Raw genomic sequence first — 21,640 nt, forward strand, 5'->3', positions numbered from 1 at the left:
AGTGTTGTCAAAATGCCTGGCACGGGCCCATGCAGTTTTTTAAGGTTAATGAGGCCATCCAGTAGTTTTATTAGGACTAATTTCAGGTTTGAGCTTGCTTTGGTCTCAATTTTGTTTTTTCAAAAGAAAAAAACATATTTGTTGGTGTGCTTAAACCATAGAACTCAATACTCTATTCATATTTAATGCCATCCTCTTACTATTGAACCGGATAACAGAGACATGATCCTTCGTGCTCAAAAACTGTCAGCACTTGGAGGAACAAACAGGCAGAAGAGACAACAGACATCCTTTCAGACAGACAACGTTAGTTACTTCCAAGGGATATGCACTTCCAAGAAAAGAGCTTGTCGTGCTACTTAATGGCACCATCACCCTCATTTGTAAAGTGCCTTTGCTTCATCCGAATCTAGTCGGAATGTACTTGCTACTGATAGTAGGCCAGCAGCCCTGTTCCTCCTACTTCGAGAAGCTTCGTAGCCCTGGCCGAGCTTCCTGAACATTCCTTGGCAACCGGCCAACCGCAGCTTTCGCCACTTGCGCAGCCCGCGACAGAAAGTCAGGCGCCGGATATAAACTAAAGCCCCTACTTGCAGTGCCCACTGGGCACTGGATGCTTCCATAGTGGTTCTGGAAGTGGAATGTTCTGGAACTTTCATTTGCCGCTGGGGCTGCCCGGGTTCGGGTTCAGGTGGTAGATGCTCTGCACGAGCACCTCCACGTCGTCGTCCACGTCGTTGTCCACGTCAGAGCCGCTGCCGTTCACCTCGCCGCCACCGCCGCCCTCCCGGTGCTTCTCCTCCAGGCCGAGGCTCAGCAGCTCCACCCAGAAGCTCTCTGTGTCCTCGCCGCCGCCGGTCCCGTCCCGACGGCCCTTGCCATCGTCCGCCACCGCCACGCCGTTGGCGCCGGCCGGAAGGCCGGAAATGTAGTCGCCCACCGCCGCCTCCGTGGCGGCACTGCCGCTGCTCTCGCCGTCGCGTCGGAGGTACTCGATGGGGCGGTGGCGCTTCTTCGAGAGCGCGTCCTCGAGCTCCCTCTGGCGGCCGCCCAGGCCCTGCCGGTCGACCAGCATCCGGAGGAAGCTCGGGTTCTTCAAGGCGCGCGCCAGGAACACGGTCATATGCTGCTGCTTCTGCTCCGCCGTGGTGATGCGCTCCTCCATGGCCTGCATCTGCGCGCGCGTCGCCTGCTGCTCCTGCCGCAGCTTCACCACCTCCGCGAGCAGGATCCCCTTGTCGCGCTGCAGCCGGTGCACCTCGCCCTCGCGCCCGAACTGCCCCACCTCCAAGCACGCGTCCTGCGCCTGACCCTGCTGCGACGACGGGCTCAACGGCGGGCGCCGGCGCTTGATCGTCTTGAGGAGCTCCCTCTGGCCCCGCAGGAACCCCTCGTTCGCGAACTCCCACCTGTCCGGGTCAACCTTCCTGAACCCCTGCAATGCAAGAACGAGCCCACGAATGCAATTCAGGTGGGGAGGGTCTCCCCTCCCCTCCCCCCGGTGATCATCATTAAAAAAAACTAAATTAATGCCGCTGATCGATCGCCGTTGATGGCGCGAGCATTGAACAACGAGGACAAGAGCAGAGAGAGAAGTGGACTCACGTAGGTGTTGAGCTGGCGGACGAAGCTCGAGAAGTTGCTGTGCTTGAAGTAGCGCGGGAGGATGACGTTGGCGAAGGCGTTGGCGTCCCAGACGACGAAGCTGTTGCCGGCGAACCCCCAGGAGACGACGGTGTCGGTGTTGGGATCGTCCACGACGTCGTAGGTCTTGGTCAAGAACGGAGTGGGCCCCACCTCGCCGAGACCTTCCATCGGCCGGGGCAGCTCCGGCGCGGCGACGGCCCACGAAGACGCTGCCAGCGCACCCGGCGGCGCGCCCCCGGCCGAAGCGCCGGTGTAGTCGAAATCGAACTCGAAATCCTCCTCCTTCACAATGCCGTGGAAGGGATCCATGGCCGAGGCAGCCAACCAGCAAACGCGATCGAACAATGGCGGAACAGAGCTCCACTTAACGGAGCCGGGAACCAAGTCCAAACAAATCAAGTGAAAAAGGAGGCCATCTTTGGTTGAGAAACGCCTCGGCTGAACTAGCTCAATCTGAAAATGCCCTTCCTGAATGTCAAAGACAGGACAGGACCACCGAAGATTTGGTTGAAAACGAAAGGGGAATAATGTCAGTGGACAGCAAATGCTTGCAACAACTTGGCTATCGACGTTGGCTGACCCAAACCAAATAACCTCAACTGAAGCCTTTGCGATTGCAATCGAGAAGAGAAGAAATGAGTACAGAAGCTGCAGCCGCAAGAATTAGAACTCGGCAGAGAAGAGAAGGAAGAAGAAGCGGGTGAGAGGGAGGGACACTGCATGAACAGAGACAGAGACAGAGGGGAGGACCAGAGAGCGAAAATACAGTCCCCTTTTGAAGCTGAGCTGAGTTGGGTCGGAGGGCGGGCGGGTAGCTTTCCCTTTGTACTTGCGGGGTGGCGCCACCGCGTGAGCAGAGAGGTCGCCGGGGGGCGGCGGAGGACCAGTAGGCAAGTACACGCGGCTGCCACGCCAACTTATACGCCCCGGCGCGAGGCCCCCACGTACCCCGGCGTCGGCGCCGAACCTTCCAGACGGTTCTGGAAGCGCTGGCCGCGGGGGGCTTCGGCGCTTCGCTTCCGCGGGGGGGGGGGGGGGGGGGGGGTGCGTTGTTTAATCGGGTGGAAGCGCGGTGACGTGGCGGCGAACGTTCGCGAAGGCGCCGGGGAGAGTTCTGGAAGGGTTCGCCCATCCCCCCATTCAGCTTCCCGAGCTTATTTTATTGCCGGTGCCCAGTGCGCTGACGCTTTTGGCCGACCCCGTGGGGTGACGCGTGGGACCAGCCGCAGCAGCCGGGGGGCGCGGGAGAGAGGAAGAGGAAGAGGAGAGTGGAGACGCTGACGCTGGTTGGCTGCGCCGTCGCGCGAGCGTGCGCGCGCGGATTGGCCGAGATATTTGTGACGCATCTGTTGTGATGTGACGACGCAGGCGCAGGGCAAGTGGGGCCTGGCCTTGTCTGAAAAGGAAAGGGGATTCGATCCAGCATGCAGGGCAGGGCTGGGGCTGTATGGCGTTGATTGCTGCTGGAAGAACACAGGGCTGCAATGGCAGTCGCAGTACTCCGGCCTCCGGCGCCATCGCCTTGGCGATGCTCCGGCGTGAGCTCCTCGCCGCGCGCATCCCTCCTGGACACGGCCTCCAGTGAGTGTACTCCAGCTCCTCCGCTTCCGTTCCCTGTCCTGGCTGCATTGCCATCCATTCGATATTTTGATTCTCCTCTGGTCGGCTTACTTCTGATGTTTCCATTCTTATCTGAGCAACCGTAGTACTAGGCCACTAGCGAGCTCCATCCTGTGTGGTTCCTTCTCCCTGGAGCCTCAGCTGGCCTGGGCGGGGGCTGCTCGACGAAATGCCTGGTTACTCTTGCGCCGCTGGTTTGCCCCCATTTCTCCCCCTAGTTCCGGTGTTAGTCGTGGTGGAGAGCAACAACGCTAGTCTGTTGGCTTTTGAAGGTCTGCGTTGTTTTTTTTTTTCTGTTTTCCTTCATACGCTAGCTCCATCTTGTCATGGCCATATTCTCTTGGGGGCTGCCCGTCGTGCTAATGATGTTAATTGCTCTGGTAGAGATCCTGAGAAACAATTCACTAAGAGAGGGAGGGCAGGTAATCGAGCCAAGAGGTCTTGTTTTGCTTGTTATCGTCTTCCTTTTGAGTGTAAGGGAGGGAGGTCTGGTATTATGCTAAGATGTGTTGTTTGATTTCTTTAATGGGGTTGTTCATGCTTATGTATACGTAGGTGTTTCTAATAATATAAGGGCCTCTCTTGCACTTCCTTCAGAAAGGAATTCGATACAAGAGCCAAAGGCTACCGGACAGTGCTTTGCGTGTTTTGTTCCAAAGTTCTCAATTCCTTTTGACGTGACACCGTTTCTTCTTCTCATTGTAATGTGAGCTTAGACTAAAGAAAGGAAGGGCTATTCCTTGTTGGATGGCAAAAGTTTGTAGTTCCATTGGCTTTTGAATGGACTGCATAGAACAAGATTGCAGCTTGATACTTGTGGTTTTCTTTCCCTTTTGGCTGTGAGATTCTGCATGAAATTCTGAGAAGAAAAGCCGACTTTTTTTTTCTTTCACTATGCCAGTATTTTTGTCTATTTCATTTTAAGGATCATGTTGTTTAGTTAATATAATCGTTCGCCTATTTGTAATTTGACTTTACATCCTGTTCGGTTTACACAATAACAATGCTGCTCAGATTATTTCAAGCTTTTGACAGTATTAGGGATGCATAAATTACATGCTAACTTGTTTTCCCAGTACCTGATGCCATTATGCATAGAAAGTTTCAAGATCAACCACTTCAATAATTCATCTTTTATAATAGTTAGGCAAAGGAATGAAAATTTTGCTTTAGGGAACTTCATTATGAAAAATTCTATCATATTATTGCTGATGTGTGGTGGCACTTGTCATGCAGAGCAAACGTTTCCTGTTCCATTACCAGTTGACCGGGTTGCAAGATTTTCCTTATCTGGAAAGCCTTCTGCATCTCGGCATGTCCAGTCAATGACTGATCGCACCAGTTTTAGAAGTGATGGCATCCATGCAGCCAATGAACATGCACATGATCTCATGAGGTCCATATCTGATCTTCAGGTGTGATGGTGAGTCTCTTGCTCTGTTTTTAGCATTGGTTATCTGTCTTAAGCATTTATCATGTGATGATCGATACAAACCTTTGATTTGGAATGAGACTGAACTTTTTCAGATAACTAAAAGTCTAAAACTAACCTAGTGTTCAGTTGTAACATCTTTTTTACTAACAATATTTTCTTAATCCCTCAGTGCAAGGTAAAAGGCATATTTTTCATTTGGCCCAGTCTTCAGACTTAGAGCCTATTTGGTTTGATCCCAAAATTTGCCTTGCCAAAACTAGGGCAGGCCAAAACACTGGCAAGATTTTTTTGCCAAAATCTTGCCAAGTACTTTATGAGGTGGGCTACTTTTTTTGTATTCCAACCAAATGAGTGCCAAAATTTATAGTTGCCAAAACTTTGGCAAGGCAAATTTTGGAACCAAACCAATCAGGCTCTTAGATTTCAACAGATGCTTTCACAAATTGTATTGTCAAACCATTTTGAAATATCATTGTAGTTTGCATAATTTTTGTACACCAATGACCAAACATACTTACAATTCGACTAATTGTTCATCAGAATATGCAATGTTTGGTTTTTTCAAAATAAAATACGACTTGTATTGTTTTAATAGAGGAGTTTCCAATACAGCTTAAAATTTTCACCTCGCAGATTTTGTTTTGTAAACTTCAGCAATGTTATGCAGCATTATTTTCTTTTACTTATTGCAGGAAGTTGTATTTTCCTCTTTTGGGAAAGCATGTCTTTTCAGTAGTTGCATCATATATATTCTGCCTCCTGCTTGTTTAGCAGAACTCTGTGAGCAAGAGTACTCTCTCCCTAACATGCCTTTGCTGTTTGCAATAGCCATGGTTGGTGCTACTGTTGGACGTAAGCTCCCCACACTGTAAATTAAAGAATTTGAGACATGGAATGTTAGTTTTTGGAAACTGGCTATGAATGTCATCATGAGAATGCATAATCGATTCTTTCCCTACCTATGTGTTTATGTTCTCTGATAGGTCATCAACATAATATGTGATTAAAATTATTTCAAATAGATGAACTTTCAGTTATGTACAATACACATTAAATTGCTTCTAAATTCTAATACCAGGGAAGTACATGAGATTCCTCTAAAGCCATGCTACTTGCTCTGTTTGAAATTACAAGGCATATTTCGTTTCATTATTGCAAGGCTTTGACTGACAAGTACTCCTTAAATAGATAATTTTTATGACTCAAAATTAATGTTGTCAGATTTGTACTAAAAAGTACCTGCTTATGATTATGAAGTTGTGTCACGTAAATGATGTATTAATGGAGTAATTATTGTAGTTCCAAGCCCTTGTCCTAAGAAATCAAGATGCGCCTGCTAATTTCAATTTTCAAACAGAGGGAGTAATATTTGTTTGCTTGTTTTCTCTTTTCCAGTTTCCTTACTTAGCAGTAACATTTGGTTAAATTAAAAACATATACAGGTTCTTTGCCTCTCTGGAATTTATTGATAGCTCTGTACTGCATAAACTGGGATGTAACACAGAATGAATGTTAAGGAAAGTTGCATTTTGGAGCATTCTAGTTATCATGCTTTCATCCAACTGGCTGCTACTTTCCTTATTTTTTGTACATAGTTATCTAGTCTGATAGAACTGAGATATTACAAGTTATTTAGTTGATGCGGCAGTTTACGTTTGTTTCTACAACTATTTATAATCTCTTTTGTGATCACCATATGCTCCATTCGTGTTCGTTTTTGACAATAAATAGGTAAGTTGATATTTCGTGTTCAGATTATAAATTCTCTAATATGCATATTCCCCTCTATCTGAAATTTTCTGCATTATGCTGAGCAATCAAAAAAATCCTGTAGGGCTCCTTGCAAGACAGAGAGGGGGGCTTTGCACGGCTGAATCAGTCACGTCAGATAAATGCTGCACTGAGAAGACAAGCCAAGTTTGAATCTTATGCTCCTGCTTTGAGCTATGCCCCAGTTGGTAGTAAGAAACCAGAATCAGAAGTTATTGTTGATCCTCAGAAAGAGCGCCAGATTGCATATCTGAGGACTGGGAAGAACTACCTGAGAAACCAAACTCCTGACAAAGCATTTCCTGAGTTTAAGGCAGCACTTGATCTTGCACAAGCATTAGGTGATCATGTTGAAGAGAAGAAAGCAGCACGAGGATTAGGTTTGTTCATTCATTTTCACAGATACTTGAAATTGCTGATGCTATAACATGTGTCCTTCATAACCTGAAAAAAGAAGGGGCCTAACCAGTGCTGAAGGGAATTCCTAGACAGCCTTACTCTTGCAAAATTCTTTTAAAATTCTGCAAAGAGGCTGGTTCGAACCCAGGACCTCCAGGCCACAAGTGGAGAGGCTCTACCACAATTCCTGACCTCCCCTTACTCTTCTTTTCTGAATTTGGTATAAATGCTAATATGGAATGTAAAACTAAAAGTTGAAAAATGATAACGAAGGAAAATGTTTTCAGGCATGTTAATTTCTAAGTTCAAAGTTGATCATACAAACACGATAGAATGATGTCAGGGTGTCACATCAAAACGGTGACATTTTTCTGACACCTTACATTAATTATGCAAACTGGAAAAAGTTTGATGTGTTTGCTGAATCCAAGCACCAGAGTTGCTTTGTATTCTCCAGGAGCATCGTTGCAGAGACAAGGCAAGGACAAGGAAGCCATTAAGTATAACTCCATGGTCCTAAACATCTCTAAGATGACCCGAGAGGATGCGGGTGTCACTGAAGCATATGGAGCAATAGCAGACTGCTACACCGAGCTTGGTGAGCTTGAGAAGACTGGCAAGTTCTACGACAAATACATTGCAAGGTTGGAGAGTGACTGAAAATAGTGAAACTTAAAGCTGGGTCGTCCCTGAAGTGTTTTATAGCAGTGCCTCCATTTGAAATTTAAATACTTATTATATCATTAGCACAAGTCTTTGACCAACGAGAAATATATAATTTTGTGATACAAATTTAATATTGATGATTCATATTCAAAATAATTCCTTATAACAATGATCCTGCATTACAAAAATGTGGTACCAATGGAGAAATCATTGGTCAAAACCATGTCCTAGCAACCTAAACGATCCGTGTAAAAGAAGCGGAGGGAGTATCCACCATGCAGATGCTCCTTCTGAATAATTATGTCTGCAAAGAGGCCCCATGAGAACTTAGCAAGCTGCTTAGTCATGTACAAAGCAGTATGCATTTGATGAAGCAATTAACGGTGATCAGTGGTGGACCCAGGGTAGGCCTAGCCAAAAATTTCAAAGCGCAATTCGGTATAATTTAGTAGCACTTTGATCATAGTACAGTATATAATAACAAAACTTACAATAACATAATTAAAAAGGTTCCATAATAAGTCTGATTCAACAAATTAGTTCGGAACTCAAATAAATTACAATATAAAGAGTTGCAACAACAATAAAATCTTATATAAATAGAATATTACAATACTAATCTAGTCTAAGGCTTTTGTGTTACGCTTCCTCGTGGTCATAAAAGTGTCCAATTGTCAAGTTAATCACTGAATGTATGAGTTTAGAATTGAGATTAAGAATTAAGATGGAGCAGTACACATCAGAGAGAAAAACTTGACGAATTACTGAATTGGGGGTGTGGGTGCGGGTGCCCCTGCCTCCTGCCGTGCGCCTGCTGCAACTGGTGGCTGTCGGCGTTGGGGACTCGGCGAGTTGGGCGGTTGGCTGAGGGGTTAGGGCGCGCTGCCCCTGACCGGCTGCGGGCTGTAGCCTGCCGCGCACCTGCTGTAGTGGCCGCCGCTGGCCGGTGGGAGGCGGCGAGCGGCGCCGCAGAGTGCCAGCGCCCGACAGCACGCGGCAGCCTGGGCCGCAGCCGCACAGGGCGACAAGCGGAGCCGCCGGCCGCGCAAACCGCACTACGCAGGCGCGCTGCGTGCAGGGCGGCGGCTTCTCGGTGGAGCTGCTGGGCTTGGGATCGGAGGGAGCTGGGGAGGGGAGGGGAGGGGAGGCGGGGCGAGTGGCGCACGGGCATTGGGCAGAGGCGGCCAGCGTTCTACGGCTCGAGGCGTGACCGCGTGAGGAGGACCAGCCGGGCTACAGTTGTGTTGTTGGGCCAACTTTTCAGTAAGTTCTAAGTAGTGAATTTTTCTAGGCTAAAATTTAATCCTGGACCTATCTGAACTACCTTTTAGTCCATACATGCTATTGAAGTCCATGCATGCTACCTCAAGGAAGGAGCTGTGTCAAACTTGGAGAAGGAGCTGGGTCAAACTTGGAGGCACAAGGGAGAAAAAGAATGAAACTGAGTGAATAAAAGTGAAAAAGAGACAGTAAATTATCTTATTAGTGACCTCTTGTTAGATGTTTCTATTTGAAAGTGCATCTAGGCCTCTTGTGGGTTTTGATGATTGAATGATGTAAACAATTAAAGGACTAATGCTCTTGTTGAGTTTTGGATAGACTTTTTATTGTAAATGGCAAAGGAGAGCTCATGTCATATGAAGTATAAAAAAAGTAAAGTTATGACAAGCAAAGATTGGAGTTAGCAATAGAAACAAAGATGCAATGCAATTGTATGATCTTATTGGTGGTTTACTTTTATAATCAAAGAAAAGTGAAAATTTCATGAAGATTGATCAAGTTTATGACTTTGAGTGAATGCTGACCAAGGGCTTAGTTGCTGAGAAGTTCATATGGAAAGTGGTTTGGTCACAATATTAATATGGACAAAGGTAGTGAAATGCAGAAATGATAAAGAAATATACAAATAGAGTATATGTGTACATATTGATGTGAAAAAATTATTGAACAAGAGTAATGGTGATCCCAAGGGATTTCGGATGATAGTTTCTTAGTCATATGGATGGTATTCTTAATGAAAAAATATCGTTGATAAAGTACAATCAATGTAGAAGTTTACATGGTCACAATATAGGTATGGACGTATATAGTAAAAAATATAGATCATGATATTGAAGAAATGGAATTCAATGAATACTTATATTGAAGAAATGATACTTCATGGTTAACATAATTGGAAAGGATGGCCAAATGTTGAAATGGAATTCAATAAGTGCTTATTGTTGATGTAATGCTATATGTGACTCAAGATGGCAAGATGGCGAAGGGTTAGCAATAGCTTGGCTATGAGAAACTAAGCAATGGTGAAGGGTAAGCAAATGGCTTGGCGCCAAAGAACTGATGCTAGGGTGAAGTACATTGAGGGACCGATTAAGGCCATAAGGTGGAGTCTTACGTTGCAAAGCATCAAATCATTGTTGAATCATGATGAATCAAAGTGACTTGTGGATATGAAGTTGTTTGTTGATCATATTTATTGAGGAATCACAAGTCACTAGTTCAAGGATAGTGTGCTCAAGAGACAAGAAAATTGCACCCTCATGAAGTGAAAATTGAAGGAAAGTGGCAAGATTCAAGTTATTCAGGCTCAAGTGGTTGAATTAGATTTTATCTTTGATCCTGAGTATAGGTATGTTGCTCTATCAAGAGGGATGCGACATTGAATGGTTTGAATAGTCTCAGTGCTCAAACTAACAAAACCCAAGTGCTAACTTGAGAGAAACACATGCACAACATATGCATTTGGGGTTATTGGTGCTTGTTTTTGGTTGGGTTGGATAGCCCACTGAATAAGCTTTCCATAGAGTCTGAGATCAACTAAATCACACTTTGGAGTGAGATGTTATGACCGTTTTAATTTGACACAATGTTGCCAACTCAACTCAACCGGTTTAAAAGGCTCAGCGGAGTTGAGTGCTCGGGATTTAGTTCAAAACCAGCTTCGCTGGTATAACCGGCTCAGCCGACTTGGCTACTCTGGAGTTTTTGGAAAACTGCCCAAGGACCCAACCCGGCTCAACTGGTCTAGGGAGGCTCAACCAGGTTTCTAATGCAATGACTAATTTTGGGGGATTGGGTATTGATACCCCCTCACCCCTCCTTCTTTAACAGCTCACTCTAACATGAAAAACACACTCCTAGAAGCCGTTTGAGCTCTCTCCACTCCCTCTTTGTGAGTTTCCTTGAGATATCTTGTGAGTTGGGTTGAGAGGGTGAAAGATTGGGTGATTGAAAGCAAGAGTGAGCCATTCCCATCCTTGAGCACATGTGGATTTTTTCCAGCAATTCGTGAAGCATTTGTTACTCTTGGAGGTGAATCCTCCTAGACGGCTAGGCGTTGCCCGGCGAGATCCCAAGCTTGTGGTGAGCTGCGGGAAGTTTATGAAGGCATCAATCTCGCCTCCACAAGGGAAGAGATCAAGATTGTGAAGCGAGGAAAAGGGTTGAAAGAGACTCAACTCAAGTGCTACCGAGCCCGTCAACAGAGACGTAGGTGCTTACTTGGAAGTAGCCAAACTTCAGTAAACAAATCAATGTGTCTCCACTATCGGTTTGCTTGTTCTTGTGTAGTTCATGTTCATATCCTTGTTCTAGTTGACTTTTGGGGTTCATAGCCCGATCTACTTGTTGTGAGTGTTTTGAGTGTAGGTTGTCCATCGATCTATAAGCTTATACCTCTACAAGGCTATGGTAACTCTTGGATTCAACTTTCATTGGTTAAATTCATGTGGTAATTCAAATCTGTGTTTGCAAACCAGCTGAACCGCTTCAAATAGGCTGAGCTGAGTCTAACTCAGCTGAGCCAACTTGAATCAACTGAGCCTATTTTCTACGCTGCTATTTTTGTTGAAATTTTTAGGAACATCTATTCACCCCTTTCTAGGCGACATCTAGGTACCGTTCACTGTTTTCTCAGAACATAGTAGTGCCAAACTGCCAAGTATCTATTTAAATAAGGTAATGACTTCACTACAGAAGGCCGTAATTTTATCAGTACATACGCCACCTTTACGTTGATTATCTCAAACACTAAGTACACGTGGAATAATCTGGTCCTCTTATTTTCCCTATAGTATATATTCCGTATTGAATTCTAACTCAACGATAGACGCTCAACTGGAGTGGGGGATTTCTATCTCCCATGGCAGCACATGCAAGCAATTTAAAAGCTTAAAAAGGTTGTAGTGGTTGAACTGCCCATCAAATTTAAAATCTGATTGCACAGCTATATTTCTTTTAAAAAGATCTTCAAAACAATACATCACTTGCATATCTTTGAATAATATTTTTCAAAGACACATAAATTGCATACGTAGATTAGAAAAATACCAACATAAATTAGTAAAAATGCTCAATTGACTTGCTAAAGTTACCTATCACTGATCATACAATAAACATCCACCTACCCCAATATAATTTGTTGTCATTATCCTCTAATTACACAATCCAATCTATCTTCTAAATATCAACATCAATATCCACTTAACTAAACTTAGGCGAGTCAAGCAACATTTTGTAAAGCCATAAGCAACTTTTGCAAAATTCATAAGCGTATTAGAATACACTAAAAAGCATTTTCTCACACTAAAAATATATCTTTGAAACATAGTGGTGTGGGATCCTGTTTGAAGCTCTTATTGAAACGAGCGCAACTGTGTCGCCGGATTTTGATTTGGACACTCAATTTTGAAACTACAATCTTTTTTGTTTAAAATTGTGTGCATACACACATATATCCATTCTCTTTCTTCTCCTCACATATGTGTTGGGTATTTTAGTAATGTGCGAATAAATCCGCAAGCGCATGGATACTGTTGTAGCTTTCACCTAAGAGTATTTCAAGGGTTATCGAATTCGAGGGAATGTGTGTGCACTAACTTCTACATGATTATAAAAATATGATAAATTGGTTCGCAATTTGAAAACCCGCTTTTTCGGATAAAATTTCTAAAAAAATGGTTAATCAAATAACTTCCCCAAAATTATCCTAAATTACCTCTCAAAATAAATTATTTCCCATAAAAACTCTTCAACTGAGTTCCCCACTAGTTATTTAATCCACGCGATAACTTAGGGTTAATTCACCCTTTCAGTCGCATCTTTGCTCAATAGCCCTTTGCCTTCCTCTGTCTCCCAGCCGCCACTGCACCCAGATCTAGGTTTACGCCATTTCCCTCTTCTCTTCCCTCCCACTCTCCTTGCGCCCATTCCGCACCTTTCTCTTGAGCCCCCAAGCTTAAGTGAGGGAAAGCACTTGTGACATCAAGATGGGAAACAAGAAGGCCGCCAGCAAGGAGGACAAGAACAAAAAGGAGGAGGCTGCCCAGTCTGCGTCCAGCGACAGGACTTACAGTAAGTTTTCCTGAAACGACCTCCTCAATCTTGTTGCTGAGGGTCTTCTTTAAGGGCAAGATGTTGTTCAATGGTGGCCATCTTTTCTCCAGCCTTTTCCTCAGGAGAATGTAGATGAAATTGTGTTGTTTCAACACTTTTGTTGAAAGGGGATTGGCCCTCCCTGGCTCCGATTTCTTTCGTGGCCTGCTTTATTTCTGCGGAATTCAAATCCATCATCTCAATCCAAACTCTATAGCTCATTTTTGTACATTTTTGTGAAGCTTTTCCGGGGATCGAGCCCCACTTTGCTCTGTTTTGTTATCTCTTGCGCCTGAAACCCCAGCCTAGTCTGGAGCACCAAAGTGTAATGGGGGAGCTGGGTTCTAGTTGAAATAAAAAACGGATTTGAAGTATATCAAGTACAAGTTCCCCACAAGTCATTCGGGTTGAAAGGACTTGTGGTTTTATATCAGAAATCATCAGCCATCACTGCTAGAACGGATTGGAGGGGTGCCCACACCACAACCAGAATGGAACAAGAATCGTCCAGCCTCTGAGATGGAACAGGTCAATGAGTTGCTCGAGTTGATCCAGGCGCTGAAGCTGATGGGAGTTACTGGTGCATCTGTGATGTACTCCTTTTTTTGAGCGCCGGATTCAGCCTCTACAAAAGAGGTGTCGATTTGGTTTAGACTATCTTGGACCTGAAGATCCCTCCCAGATGTCTGCAGACGAACTACCATCAGAAGAGGCACTGAAGCGGGTGGGACGAGTACTGATGGATATACACTATGTGCCATATGTCCCAATACTCTACAATGCCCAGAACCAACCAAAACCGTTATGTTATCAATTCATCCGAGTACTTTTGTTGACCATGTAGAATGTATCTAATGCACGTTGTTGGTCTTGCAAGGACATACAGATTTGTACCGGAGTTCCCTCCACTTCCAGAAGTTGAACTCCCCAATCACTTAAAGCCGAGCGCGTATCAGAAGCTCAGAGTCAACCGCCCTTCTTTTGACCATCAACCGATGAAGAGGTAGATGATACTGACGATGATATTCCTCTGGCAGATTTTCTAAAGAAGTCGGGCGCAAGTAACCCCTAGAAAAGCACGGACCTAACTAGTGGTGATCTTCTGCCCAGCCATCCCAAGAAGCCAAGGGTCGTTGCTCACAAACGCAAGGTGTCCATCACCTCTATTGATGATGATGAATCGTCAAGGTAGGTATCCTATCAACCATTAAAAGTTCCTTTCATGAATTCTTCTTGTGCTAGTTTTTCTAGTGTGAATGCTTCTGACCCCAAGCACTCAAAACAAGGGGTAGAAGACCAAACTGCCGGCGATGACGCTACAACAAGGCAAAACATGCCCTCTGTTGTAATAGAGCCATCTTTGAACATTGCTAGTGGTGCAGCAGGTGCCTCGCCGAAGCAAACTTCAGCTTTGCTAGCAAACCTACCACCACGTGTACTTCAGGTGCTGCTCCAGTGTCTAAAGTACTCAAAGTAAAGAAACTGAATGTGAAGAAATCTTCATTGTATGCACTCTAGTACTTTTCGTTTGTAGATTTTGTAAACTCATAAATAATAATATCTCTGACAACTTCTCCATTATGTGTAGAAAATCCTCTGCTCTAGGCTTGGATGAACCTGGTCATACCTTGGCTAGTCTAGCCGCCGAGCCAGAGAAAGAATCAGATGTTGCAGTATTGACAGCACACCGGGTACTGCAGCCATTATTGAATCATCAGTGCTCGGGGAAACTCCTGCGCCATCAGGTGCTTAAAGGATGTGTTATGTGCTGAGCCAGACAAGGAAAATAATTCTGGAACAGATGATCTAGCCCCTAAGTTGTTGATAGGTGAGCCGATCATGCCGCCCCCTCTGTGAGTACAAATTTGCCAGAAGCTTGACTGATTACTGCAGGTGAGGTGGCAAGTACCCAACAGGAGCAACCAAATGTTGAAGATGCAGAAACTACGGGTACTTCTTCAGGCTCCATCCTGGTGATACCACATGGGTGGCAACATGTTATGCCAATAGAGCTTATCGACGATCCAATGTTGACCAACAAAAACCTAAAGCATTTCCAGGATACCTTCAAGGATTTATATATGTTCTCCACAGTATGGCTTCTTCTTGATATCATAACATGCTTTTGTTGCATAATCTTGTCATCTGCTGACTTTTTTATTTCTTTGCTTGAGTAGAGGATGCCAACCAGTCTCGACTGAAGTTAAACAAGTTGAGAGTCGTGGAAGATGGACTGTGCCAATTGCAAGCCAAAGACAGATAGATTGAAGAGCGGATCCACAAGAGGGTTGAAGTGCAACGTCAGCTAGATGAAATAAAGCTGGAGCGCTCACGTGAAGTCTGACTTCTCAAGTAGGAAATCAAAATCCTTGAAGAGAAGAACAAATCCTAGAGAACAACCCATCAATGTAATTCCCTGCCGTGTATTCTTGCCTAGTTGAATATAGTCGGATAGTAGTCGTTGAACTTGCATGACTACTTCTTCTTGTCTTTTGCCTGCAGAACTTGAAAAATTGTTAAAGCATAAATAAGAACTGCTGGCTGACAAGAAGAATCTTTTGTACCATCATTCAGATGACATGGAGCTCCTAGCCAAACGACTCGAAGATGCAGATCAACAGCTTGTGCAATATATGAAGCAGATCAAATCCATGGCTGAACAAAAAGAGCGGAAACAGAAGCAACTTGAAGATCCCCAAGAAGCTGCCCAAGTAGTCATCAACATGGTGGACCCCTCGGAAGAAGGAGTAGTCGACGACAGGACTTTGCTGGAGCGTCTTTATGAGGCCCCACAAAAAAATTGCCAGCTACATCTCCGAGACCACTAAGACCTACGTGGCGCATGTGCTTGGTCTCGTCAAGTCCTTGTGGCCAAAGACCAATGTGGAGCCACTGGTAGACGGCATGGCTTCAGACTGTTCAGAAGAACAATTCAAAGATTATCTAAAAAAAGTCAAGCTAGTGGGCCATAGGATAGTTGAAAGCGTAGAGTAGGAACTAAAAACATTGAATATGTTATGAAAAACTGCCCGATTATATGTTTGAAAATATATCTATTTACTTGTCGCCTTTTGATCTATCCAGAATACTCTCTTGTAGTATCGACGATCGTAGGTCTTAGATGGAATCAATACGCTTGGTCATGCTACTCCAGGCATTGCACCTTTAGATGTGATAAGTTGCCATTCGATCACATATTCCTCATGGGGATTCATCAAACTAATCAGATAACGTCTGATCGTACAATACTCTGATTCATTTGGAATTATAGGTTTGATGACCTCTTCAGTTGGCGTATTTACTGCTCGTGACAATTGTGCACAGCCTAACTGTCAATACAAGCTTGATGGCCCCTTCAGAGGTTGTTTCCATAGCTACTGTCTTCAAGAGACAAGTAGTCCGAGTCATTACTGGAATCATGAGTTGGCCGTACGAACTTTTGAAGTCAATTTCATAGTGCGTTTAGTGGATAGGTTCCACTAATCAGGTTCAAACAAGATGAACTCTCAATCGGGGATGTCCTGATTGATAGTCATGCAGTTTGGTTGTGATAGGGTTCCCAGCAAAATCGCGTGGCGGATGCGTCCATGTTTGCCCGACAAAACGAAAAAGTTTAAATTTGCTTCTCACTTTACTTTAGGAGAAAAAATGTGAATTTATTTCTTTGATCAAGCGATAAACAAAAAGGATTTTTGGGTTTAAATGCAAAGAACCCCTTGTTTCAAAAATGTTATTCCAAAATAATGGTTATATACACAAATTCCCTAAAAAAGCCTCGAAGAAAACTCCTTAGATCAGATCTGAATTCTTTCGCATTTCATCATCCGAGTAGTCTGGCCGTCTCCCTTCATGGTCCTTTTTCTTGACGCTCTTGAGTAGCGGGGCTCCCAGGGCCTTGCAAAGGTTATGACACTCAAAGGCAGAGTGACTGTCATTCGGATGCCACGGGCAATGCCTATGGGGAGCCCTCTCGAAGCGTTCTTGCGAGGTGGAGGTCTTCATACTTCGCATTGATCATTTCATGGTTGCATGAGGGGCGTCCGGCTTGCGCTTTCAGGTTAAACACAAGTAGTCTTGAGGGATGTGGTAGTTGGTGGGACTGTATGCTTCTACCTCATCACGCTCTTGCTGTCGGGCGATGATGATATTGCGAGCGTCCTGGCCGATGTTGATGATCTTGCGGAGATTGGTTGTGGAGAAGTCGTATAGGTTGCCAGGCTGGTGCTACTATTGCTCCAGTGTGTGTTGCCTGCGCTCGGCGCGTTTGGTGTTTCTGAACCTGCGTCGTTCTTTCTGAACGTCGTCTTGATCTTCCATCTTCATGACATCCTCGTTGTCGTGAACATGATCAGGTAGTTCGGGATTGTCGAATTTCATCATCGTATCCATATCTTGACCTGGCGTATCGGAGATGTAGTCATCATTGATGTAGTGGTCATCCAGTTGGAGATGCTTCGAGCCTTCTTCATCTATGGTATGAATTTCCGCGATGCGAACCATGAATATTCCTCGCTCTGGCAGAAAATTTTCCGCTTTTGGCTTGATCAGATCTCTTTCCTCATCGGAAGAATCGAAGGGTCGGCCTTCCAGGAACGGAAGTTCGTCGAGTTCGGTGGCGTAGCGTGGTGGGCTGAGGTCAAGTGATTCGGAGGGTTTTGTGTCCTGCCGACGCGTGAGCTCACCCACCAGATTTGATTTCATTACCAGGGCCTGGTATCCTCCTAATAAAGGTGTGATGTGGTCGTCTGAGTCCGAATAGTTGTCGAAGATGGGAGCCTCTTGGCAAGTAGTGGCTTCTCTTTCTCCGAGTTGTAGTAGGAGGTCCATGTCCTCCTCTAGTGCAGAGAGAGACTTGAAGTCTAATGCGAGACTGTGCTTGGGTTTCTCTGGCAGGTTAGGTAGCGGTGAGTTGCCAAGTTTGTCAATGAAGTCGTCGAAGTCGCAATCGAACGCCGATGTGGGTGCACCTGGCCCCTGAGGGCTAGAGCATTGCAGAGTGGCTTCCACACTCCTGATGCACTCGGAGATGGATCAGTCGACCCGATTGATTCCGGAGAAGATGTCGCCGGCGTCGGTGAGAAGTGGACGCAATGTCTCAGAGTGGTTTCGAGTCGTGGGTGCTGAGTTGGAAGAGCGTCGGAGAGCAGCCTCCATGAGCTCAACGCACCCAGCGATGCTATGATCCACCCGATCGATTCCCACGATTAGATTGCCAGCGTTGATCCGGGGATGCGGAATCGCCTAGAGATGGATAGCATAGTTTCCAATTAGATCGGAAAATCGGGTTTCGCTGGATCCATCGGCTAGAGTGTCGATGTTTTGGTTGAAGGCGAGCGAAGGTGTCTCCGGTTCCCTTGAGTTGGTAACGTGGCTTTTGAAGCCACCTTGACCATTAGCGATGCAGACCTAGGAGTCGAAGACGAAGGTGGCGCCCTCCTCAGGTACTGCGGCGGAGTTGAAGGATGCCATCGAGTTCGCCGGTGGATCATCGATGAACACCCCTACCTAGCGCGCCAGCTGTCCGTGTTTTACCAGCAAGCCTACCTAGGGATACCCTAAGGTAGTAGAGTTGTTGGCAGGGCATCGCCAAGATCAGAAACTCAAAGGTGCAGGCAACACAAGGTTTAGACATGTTCAGGCCACGATGTGCGTAATACCCTACGTCTTGTATGGTGGTTTGTATTGCCTTGGATTGGATATGCTTTGGAGGGGGTCCCTGCCTACCCTTATATACTCTTGGGGGACAGGGTTACATGGAATCCTACCCTGATACTAGCTTAAGAGTCCTACCCGAGTACTACTCGGATAGTTTGCTTCTGTTCCGACTAGTCATACTTGTCGCATGCGAGTAGTTACAATATATATAAGGTATGGGGTATGCCCCATCCCTTATTCTAGAAAATTCTATGCTCTGTGCACAGTCCCGTAGCCTCGGGTCTGACAATATGGATGGCCGGGTACTGAGGCAGAATATCTTAGTGGCATCATAGGCAAAATCATTTGAATGTGAGTTGCGGATTTGAAATTTTGGACATCATGACTTACCTTAGATTGTTAAGTTTGTTTTCTTAATATCAATGAGACTGAAAATGTCCTATGTTGACTGTACTATATGTATTGCTACAAAAAAATTTGCCGCCCGTAGCAACGCACGGGCATGGACCTAATTATTATTATTATATTATATATTATATATATCTTTACCTATTTCTAGTGCACAAAATATTTCCACTATAGATTTTAGTTTGGTCTAACACGCATCACTGGTGGGTGGATCCGAAATATTTATAATGAGAACTGAATACCAACACTATATTATAACATAAACGGACTCGATATAGTGAGAACGTGAAAACACAAAATTCGTATAAAAATCCCATAGTAGAAAAAAACAGTCGCAACTCGCGGACCTGCCCTCCAGTAGCGTCGGTGCACCTAAGCCCATGTGATCCTTCTCCAGCTCACGCTGGCTGCATCACACGACTGGCTTGGCGATGGCATGGCTAGGGCGCTGCAAGGTGCTACTGGATCTTCATCCAGAGCATGAGGTCACGCTTCAACAACACAACAGTAGCAAGGGCCGGCCAGGATGCAGTCACACAGTATTTAGAATATATGGGGCCTTCAATAGTGGTAACGAGTGGACATATTTACTAGTATATTATATTAAAATATTAATAAAAATGATTAACTCAAATTATTTTCTTATAATTTTCAAAAATAATCTTCCCTAGTATCCATTTGCGAGTCATAATGTTTGGAAGGCTAGCCAATTTGCAAATGAGCAGTGCATATCATCCTCAAACAGACAACTAAACTGAAAGAGTAAATCAATGTTTGGAAGGCTACTTAAGATGTAATGTTCATGCTTGTCAAACAAAGTGTAAATCAACGTTTGGAAAGCTCCTTAAGATGTTTTCTTCATGCTTATCCAATAAAGTGGAAAGGTTGGTTGGCCTTGCTGAGTTTTGGCACAACACTAGTTACCGCCTAAGCTTGTGATATGGACATGAGATGTATTCAAGAAGAACAAACGGTACGGTGAGCTTTTTCTTTGTACTTTTAGTAATTTTGAGAATGGTTTGGTACCTAATGAAATTATTTTGGTTGGTAACAATGGAAAAGCTTAATTAGTAATTGAAGAAAGACAAGAAGGGCCAAAAGACCAACAAGGGTATCCAAGCCAAGTTGGCGGCCCACAACGTATCAAATTCAAGTCCAACTTGGAGTTTTGAATAAGACCACCTTAAAATCATCGTCCAGACCACATATGGTGTCCGTTTTTTAAGTTCTACATATATATGGAGCACTAAGAAGATAAGTTTTCCAATATCACCAGTCCCACATCAATATGAGGTACGAGTCAAGAGGAATCGTCGAAATAAATGGATGTCTAGAATCTGTTAAGTGTTGCGCTGACGTCTTTTAGGCTATTGTGCTGTGTATCGTGTTGGAGTCTATTAGGGACATGTCTAGGGTTCCTTGGCCAACCATAAACTTTTATATTCAGTAGCCATCACTAAGTTAGGGTTGGATTTTGCTTAGATTAATTAGTAAAGAACAGTTTCACCATCATCAGTATCGGTTTGTAAGACCCAATTCGTGAGCATAATCTGTCATTTGCAATCTTGTTTTGTACTTATTTATTCTTACTTATGTTCTTCGATTCGCAAGCAAGAATTAGCCTTCACGGCAAGGTCAACAAGACAGTGCATGATTGATAACCAAGAGGTAATGTGGTGCTTCGATTGCGGGCTCAGGTCTTATTGATCGGAAGCCGGATCGCTCATGTTTGGTTGTCGACAATTGATAGTTATCCCTCCAGATAGAGGATTATGCAACCTCAAGCCCCCATCATGTCACACCCGGTATAGTTATCCCATATGTGCGCCAGAATCAAGTTCCGCACATACAGTAGACGTCATAAGCGAGTACCCGAAACAATGCATTAACGAGATAGAGTAAAATAGTACTTTATTACATGACTGATAGTCTTAATCTTAAACATATAAATAACGTCGATAAATAGTAGCGGACTTCAACTTCACAGGCAGATGACTGGGAGACATACGCCTAGTATTCTTCAAAATCTTCGGGAAACACCGAGCAATTATCTTATTCTGAGCAGCATTATTTTTAATAAAGTAAGTGTGAGTACACTTATAATTGGTACTCAGCAAGTGGAGTAAATTATATGACATGCAAGGCTATGACTAAGGAAAGGCTGACATGGTTTTACTGGGATAAGCATTTTTAGTTGGTCAAGTTTTAATTAAGCAAGCTTTAGTTAGGTGTAAGTATATACCAACCCTTGAACAAACTATCTGAGGTAAATTAATCCACAACACAAGTAAGTAAATAAATAAACAAAAACCATCAATTTAGATCATCTTTAAGTTTAATTATCATGTGAGTGTCCAAGCCGCTCTTAACCATGAGCACGGCTGATATATCAGTTTTCAATCTGCAGAGGTTGTACACTTTATCCACAATTCGTGTTTCCCTTGATGCCCGGGTTTTCAAGACCCTTAAATACTTCCAAGGTGACTGGCAGGGATCCACAACGAGGCCTTTACAAAGAATTCCTAACTTGCAACGGTCCGCTAAGGTTTTAGGCCGCAGTGGTCATAACCCTCCCTGATGAGGAAGACGCCTTACCCAGGATCAAATCTACACCTCAAGAGGACCAAGCTATACTCCATCTATGCACTCCCCTCTTGCCCTTTCGGT

General features: G+C 44.6%; 2 protein-coding genes across 2 annotated transcripts; one reads left to right on the forward strand and one right to left on the reverse strand.

Annotated features, from left to right (window-relative positions):
- Nucleotides 1-292: 292 nt before the first annotated feature.
- On the reverse strand, nucleotides 293-2,615 carry LOC112894172 (heat stress transcription factor A-2a-like). The gene is made up of 2 exons (XM_025961797.1): nucleotides 1,606-2,615; nucleotides 293-1,435 (listed from the first exon to the last, which is right to left on the reverse strand). Exons 1-2 carry the CDS (start codon nucleotides 1,954-1,956, stop codon nucleotides 656-658), a joined length of 1,131 nt encoding a protein of 376 aa, XP_025817582.1. The 5' UTR covers nucleotides 1,957-2,615; the 3' UTR covers nucleotides 293-655.
- A 106-nt stretch (nucleotides 2,616-2,721) lies between these two features.
- On the forward strand, nucleotides 2,722-7,840 carry LOC112894144 (protein FLUORESCENT IN BLUE LIGHT, chloroplastic-like). Its single transcript, XM_025961764.1, has 4 exons — nucleotides 2,722-3,228; nucleotides 4,504-4,690; nucleotides 6,537-6,852; nucleotides 7,329-7,840. The coding sequence occupies exons 2-4, from the start codon at nucleotides 4,688-4,690 to the stop codon at nucleotides 7,529-7,531; spliced, it is 522 nt and encodes a 173-aa protein (XP_025817549.1). The 5' UTR covers nucleotides 2,722-3,228; nucleotides 4,504-4,687; the 3' UTR covers nucleotides 7,532-7,840.
- The last annotated feature ends 13,800 nt before the right edge of the window (nucleotides 7,841-21,640 follow it).

This window comes from Panicum hallii, chromosome 5 (assembly GCF_002211085.1).
Source record: "Panicum hallii strain FIL2 chromosome 5, PHallii_v3.1, whole genome shotgun sequence".
In the NCBI taxonomy this organism is placed as follows: Eukaryota; Viridiplantae; Streptophyta; class Magnoliopsida; order Poales; family Poaceae; genus Panicum; species Panicum hallii.

Coding starts and splice junctions, on each gene's coding strand:
- LOC112894172 (XM_025961797.1), bottom strand. CDS start 1,956: ATGGATCCCTTCCACGGCATTGTGAAGGAGGAGGATTTCGAGTTCGAT. Junction 1,436..1,605: donor TCCGCCAGCTCAACACCTAC/GTGAGTCCACTT, acceptor CTTGCATTGCAG/GGGTTCAGGAAGGTTGACCC.
- LOC112894144 (XM_025961764.1), top strand. Junction 6,853..7,328: donor GAAAGCAGCACGAGGATTAG/GTTTGTTCATTC, acceptor TGTATTCTCCAG/GAGCATCGTTGCAGAGACAA.